General features: G+C 37.2%; 1 protein-coding gene across 1 annotated transcript in view; it reads right to left on the reverse strand.

Annotated features, from left to right (window-relative positions):
• Positions 1-358: 358 nt before the first annotated feature.
• The window catches only part of LOC103276439 (cyclin-dependent kinase 6), a 185,554-nt gene continuing 178,994 nt past the window's right edge, over positions 359-6,918 (reverse strand). Inside the window, exons 15-16 of the mRNA XM_021706895.1 lie at positions 3,383-3,475; positions 359-487 (exon numbers count right to left, since the gene is read on the reverse strand). Coding sequence (XP_021562570.1) covers positions 359-487; positions 3,383-3,475 — 222 coding nt within the window. The remainder of the gene's footprint in view (positions 488-3,382; positions 3,476-6,918) is intronic.

A 6,918-nucleotide genomic window follows, 5' to 3' on the forward strand; every position in this document is an offset into this window, starting at 1 on the left:
GCTGGGATTATAGGTTTGAGCTGCCGTGCCCGGTCAAGACTCATCTTTATTAATGAGTCATATTCTTGCATATTTTTCATTGTAGCTAGTGCTCAGATCTGGTTGATCTGAAAGTATTATTGAAGATTGAGGAAATCACTATACTTTAGTCTCACATGCATATTAGAGCTTAAGAAAGTCAAACAGAAGTTTGAATTCATATTTATAACAGTAAAACTCTGAAATAAAAACAGGAAATGCTTGTGGCCAGGGCATTCTTCTTTTTCCTGAGCCAACTTGACTTTTCCTTGCCCATCAGGTGAAGATGCTGACACCACACCTTTCCCAATAAGTATTTATTTGGGTCCAGAAAACCCCATCACGCTTTACCAGGACTCCTTTTTATGTTAAACCAAAATGGCCATACTATTGTCATGAGAAAACAGTAAGAGATACTTGCTGTTGCTTTTTCTCGTTCTTCACTGCTTTTCTTCTTTTTTGCTCGTATCTAAAAAGTTTAAACGTTTGGGGAGAACAGAAGACAAACATGTAATTTGTGCTCAAAGTATTTTTTTCATTCTCTAATACAAGGGGACCCCAAAAAACCCGGGATTATCTTTGAGGGTGGGTCCGTTATAGTACAGGCTTCCCCTGCTAGGTAAATGCTCTTTCCAGAAACTCATCAGGATCAGTGTACCAGCTAGCATTGTTGTGAGAGGTCACATTTGGCTTCACTGAATCTTTTTTGGAGATTCTTTCCACACACTTCCCCATTTTATCATGGGTGATTTACAAGCCTACCTGCCCACACCACGCTGAGTGTATAGCAGTTTTGTAACAAAGTCAGCATGACCCCTGTGCCACACCCTCCCTATTCACCTGATCTTGCCCCAAGTGACTTTTTTTTGTTTTTCTGGATGAAAAAATTTTCAAAGGAAAATGTTTTCCTGATGTGCAAGTGGTGAAACAAAAAATGGCAGAGACCCTAAAAGGCAACAAAATCAATGAGTTCAGAACTGTTTTGAGCAGTGAAAAAAAGATCCTTGATAGGGGTATTGCATCAAATGGAGAGTATTTTGAAGGTGACTTAAATATGTAAGAATACACAATTTTTCATAAATAAATTCCAGGGTTTTTTTTTTTATTCCCCTTCGTATATCTTGCATCTTAAAAATTATATGTAAAATACATTTTGACAATCAAAGGACATTTAAAATAACTGCATTATTTCTCAGTGAGGTTTCAATTAAGAAAAATAAAGTCGGCTTCTCTTATATTCTCTTTCGGCACTTCTAAGAAAGCAGAGTGGTACGGTGGAAAAAATGGCTCCGAAATAAGACAGACCAAGGTCAGATGCCACCTCACTCACATCATCTGTAAAATGGAGATAACATCCACTCTCCAGGGGAAATGCCATGAACACTGTGGTATTTTTCTCACTCTGTGGCGCTCAACAGATGGCAGCTCTATACAGAGTGCACTCAGTATAAGCCAATTAATTAAAATCCTGTTAAGTCACAATTACTACCCCATTTAAATTTTACTTCAGTCTTTTAAAGTGTGGTACACTGGATTTAAATTAAATTGAAAGTTGTTAAAGCTCATGTATATTACATGTTAAGTCCAAATGTTAAGAGTTTATATTAAAATGTAGCAAACATAATTAATATAAAATAATATTGAAGTATAAAAATTGCCTAATGGCTGTTTGAACTGAACATAGAAAAGCATAAGATGGTCTCATGTTGAATTGTTTGGTTTTCTTGCCAAGTAACTACAATACCAAACACATGACACAAATATGTGAACATGTAATTAACACTATACGGAAGCATAAGAACTAAACAAACAGGACACATAAGAAGGGAGAGAGCGTGAACTCCCAGCAGTAGCAGTAGCTCTCTTTGGAGAGCAGCTAGGAAGTTACTGATTTTGTTGTCATTCTTGTCGTTACGATGACTGGGGGTGACAGGAGATGCACTGCACCCACACTTAGCCAGGCAGAGGTGAGGGGTACAGTCACGCACCGTCCTCAATGGCCCTGCCTGTCCTGTATGACTTTTGAACAGGCTGTTAAGCATTCATAGAATTAATCTGTTTATAATACAGAAACTAAATTTATTATAAATGTGAACACAAAATATTTTGTGCAGGATTTTAAGATGCAACGCATGCCCCAGAAATGTAAGCATCATAACATGGAAGACTGCATTTTATTTTTTTCAGAGTTTTACTAAATCTTGTCCACCATTCTGAAAGACATCAAGGGCAATGCTGCTGCATGGTTCTGAAGGGCGTACATAATGCACACGACACAGTCTGCACTTTGTTTTGTCTTAAGATTTTATGTCTTCTGGTGTTATCACACTCAGCATTGAAATTACATATTATTATTTGTTCAGATACAGGGTCTTGCTCTGTCACACAGGCTAGAATGCAGTGGTGCAATCATAGCTCACCACATCCATAACCTCTTGGGCTTAAGTGATCCCCCCACTTCAGCCACCCAAGTATCTGGGATTGCATATATGCCCAGTTTACACATTATCACTTACTTTCATGTTTTCTTTATATTTCTGTTAGAAAACAGTAATATAAAAAAATGTGTGTAGTAGTACACATTAGCTGCAAATTTCATTCAGGGTGCAATATAAAATACTGCTATAAAAGGGGGGCAATAAATCTGACATGACTGAGTAGTCACTGCTACAGACCAAAGACAATGAGGTCAGAAGGGAGACAGGCAGGAACAAACAAGATGGCAAGACTCATGGAGTGGGGCAAAGAGTTGGGCAGGGGTGGAACAAGGGGAGGCTGACACAGACAGGAGATGGAGGGATGAGGAAGAATGGACAGGTCTGGGCATAGCTGGAGCAGGGGGAGGCTGACACAGATAGGAGATGGGGCTTTGGGGATAAGTGGAGACTGCTGAGCAGGACAGGGAATGGGGGACTACATCTTATCATCATTCTAGTCCTCCCAAAGTAGCTCAAAACAAAAACAAACAATAACAAGAATTATGTAACCCAAACTGAGACATGATGTGCAACATTCCATTTTAGGCGCTAAGGTATGCTGGGTTTCAATACACTGTACATTATACAGTCTACTTCATGTAATAAGAATGGTAGCACAATAAAAACAAAATATTAGAAGAATAAAATATCTCAGACTGGAAGGGTATGTGGAAACATGGTTAACTATCAAAAGTATTAGTGATATAATTATATTCTAGATAAATACAAAACTTATTCTGAAACAAAATAACTTTCATTCCTTTTTTCATCCTAGAAAGGTGAATCAATCAAATATTTAGACAGTACTTCTTTGTGCTAATTCATATTTATTAAATTAACAGCTAAACATTTTGAAGTAGAGAAAAGGGATTTGACCATATACTCACCTCCTCAATATACTCCGCTTCTGATAAAGACTCAGATGACAAAGGTTTATCTTCAGGATACATCTTTCTTTTTTTGCTGAGACCTTTAATGTCCTATGGAAAAAATACATGTATCTTGACTCAAAAAGATATGCTGTACCATACAAATTTTATGCTTCTAAGTTCTCCTTAATGATTCTTTTAACTGTCACAAAAATTACCCATTTTGCTCGGTGGCTCAGCCTGTAATCCCGCGCTTTGGGAGGCTGAGGTGAGTGGATTGCCTGAGCCCATGGGTTTAAGACCCGCCTGGGCAACTTGGCGAGACCTCATCTCTACAATAAATAAAAAAAAAATTAGCTGGGTGTGGTAGCGCGTGCCTGTAGTTCCAGCTACTTGGAAGGCTGAGGTGGAAGGATCGCCGGAGCCCAAGAGGTTGAGGCCGGGAGTATGCCACTGCCCTCCAGCCTGGGCGACAGAGTGAGACTCCAACTCAAAAAAAAAATAAAATAAAATAAATAAATAAATAAATTACCCATTTTTATTTTAGAGATGTCTAAAAAGTGACATTTACCAGGATTTAAGTCTTTACTTTTGCTAAAGCAATGCTTTTATTAAATAACTTGACAAGAAATAGCTACACATTCATTAGATGCAATGTCCTCCATATTTTCCAAGGTTATATAGAACAGACTTCCAAAGAGTCCTAAGAAACCATGCAGATGGTGTAAGATTTTGGTCCTTTGTATTCTAATTATTTTGTTTCTACCCATGGTTGGATCAGACAAGCCTAGCACTGCAGAAAAAAAATCAAAGGGTGATTATTTGCTGTGATCTAAAAGGATCTCTACATAGCAATTTAAAAAAATCTTAATCTCTAAGTGTTTTTATTGTTGATAAAACGAATAACTCTAGGGAAGGACAGGGGACTGAGATTGGGAGGCGTACTTACATATTTTAAGAAATAAAAATTATGAAAACACCTGAAGCAAGCATGGCAAAATGTTAAGATTTATTAGAGCTGCATAGTGGATATGTTGGTTATTTTATGATTTTCTACATGAGTTGTCTGTATTTTTCAATTAGTTCTTAATAACAAAAACAACAAAACCACGCAATGGAAAAATGCTCACCATTTATCTTGCACAACAAACCAGTATATAAAACTTTTTATATAGCATGAGACCAATTTTGAAGACAAACAAAAAAAAGTCATGCAGGAAATAAACTAACAGCAATGACTCTATATGCTAGATTATAGGGGATTTTGTTTTTTTCTGCAAAGAGCTTTACCATTTTGGTTGAAATGATAAATGTCCATTGTCAAAGATGTACCTAAGTCTCACTAGCAGAGATTAAACATCATTAAGATTTTTGGAAACATCTCTGTGTATGTTTACAATTTTACATAAATACTTGCTGTTTGGAATTCGCTCTTCTCACCTAATCATATCTTTTTATGCCAACTACATTGTCATTTATGGTCACTGGTTTTTTTTTTTTTTTTGAGTTGGAGTCTCACTCTGTTGCCCAGACTGGAGTACAGTGGCCACTCCCGGCCACCGCAACCTTGACCTGCTGGGCTCCAGCGATCCTTCCGCCTCAGCCTTCCAAGTAGCTGGAACTACAGGTGCGCGCTACCACGCCCGGCTAATTTTTTGATTTATTGTAGAGATGAGGTCTAGCCAAGTTGCCCAAGTGGGTCTCGAACCTGTGGGCTCAGGCAATCCTCTCACCTCAGCCTCCCAAGGCGTGGGAATACAGGCTGAGCCACTGAGCCTGGCTATTTATGTCCACTTTTGACATTCATTGAAAGTATATGCTAAAATTTACTTAACTTATCTCCTTTGGGGGGGGGGAAGCAGACATATGGGTTCTTTGCTATTAAAGACAAAGCTGAAATACATAAAGGATATGAGAATGCAAAGTCCTTATTTAATAATTATGACCCAAAAGACCAAAGTAACTTTCACACAAATGATATTCTTGCTCTCCCAACCACCTCAAAATAGTTTCTTATTTGTCACCCTTTACCACAGTTTAGCAAAAAGCCCCCTTCTCAGGCTCTTTATCAATCATATCAATCTCAGGTAACTGGAAAAGTTTGTATTTTTTTAGAACTGTCTAAATGTGTATTTGCCAATTTGTGTATGTGTCACAGTTTTTCCTTAACTATTAAAGATCATTTAATTTTTGTCATATCTATTCTTAGACTTTTTCTTAGTCTGTTCATTATATTTAATCTTTGTTCATAGTTTAACTTTTGTAATCTTTTTGCCATTCAGAATTTAAAATATGCGGTCAAAAGTTTTATCTTTTCCAAATGGCTAGTAATTTTGTTCCAAGAAATGCCACCTTTATCATATATTAAATTCCAGAAACATTGTTCCATTATTTTGTCTATTCCTGTACCAGCTTACTACATTGTATTAATGAAAACATTTTAATAATGTTTTACTATCTAGTAAGAGAAGTCAGACTCAGGAATATGTTATGACTCTCCATTTATTCTATCTCATATGTATATATATATATATATATATATATATATATATATTTTTTTTTTTTTTTTTTTTTTTTGAGTTGAAGTCTCACTCTTTCGCCCATGCTGGAGTGCAGTGATATGCTCACTACCACCCCAGCATCAACGTACTGGGATCCAGTGATCTCCCCGCCTCAGCCTTCCAAGTAGCTGGAACTACAGGCTCAGCTAATTTTGTGATTTATTGTAGAGACAAGGTCTTGCCAGGTTGCCTGTTTGTCTCAAACCTGTGGTTTCTGGTGATCCACTTGCCTCGGCCTCCCAAAGTGCTGAGATTACAGGCTGAGCCACCGAGCCCAGTCTTCATATATGTTTCTAAACAGACTTATATGGTTTTCTTCAAATAAGTTCCACTTTAAAAACCACCCAAACAGAAAAATGGGCAAAGACTATGAACAGGTAAATGCAGAAAAAATGAAATATAAACCGTTACATTTGAACAACTGAAGAGACTCAAACCATTTGTAGACATTACATTAGCAAAAATGAAGTCTCCCAGTGTTAACAAGTACATGAAACAAAGGTACTTTAATACACTATTAGCGAGAATCCAAATTAATAACAAGTGCTTTGATGAGCAAAATGTTGACAAATCAAATGTATGCATATCCTAGAATCTAGAAATTATAGTGTCAAGTATGTTGTGGAAAACTAACAATAACTTGTGGAAAAGAAATGGGTAAGAAATATACATTGCCACACCGTTTACATTACTGAAAAACAAAAATAATCTAGATCGCCATAAACAGCAGCATGCAGAAACAATTTGTGGTGAATCAATGTTAAGGAATACTTTAAGCTAAAATTTGAAAGCATCAACAAGGATAAACATCAAGAGTAATGTTGAGTGAAAAAGACAAGTTGCAGAAGGAAATGGTATCATTTTGAAAATATGCAATGCTGTTGAACACATGCTGATGTAATAAAAGTACATGCATGGGCGGGTTCGGTGGCTCAGCCTGTAATCCCGTGCCTTTGGGAGGCTGAGGTGAGTGGATTGCCTGAGCCCGCGGGT

Source organism: Carlito syrichta, unplaced genomic scaffold (genome assembly GCF_000164805.1).
Source record: "Carlito syrichta isolate Samal-C Ts95f unplaced genomic scaffold, Tarsius_syrichta-2.0.1 Scaffold316198, whole genome shotgun sequence".
Classification (NCBI taxonomy): domain Eukaryota; kingdom Metazoa; phylum Chordata; class Mammalia; order Primates; family Tarsiidae; genus Carlito; species Carlito syrichta.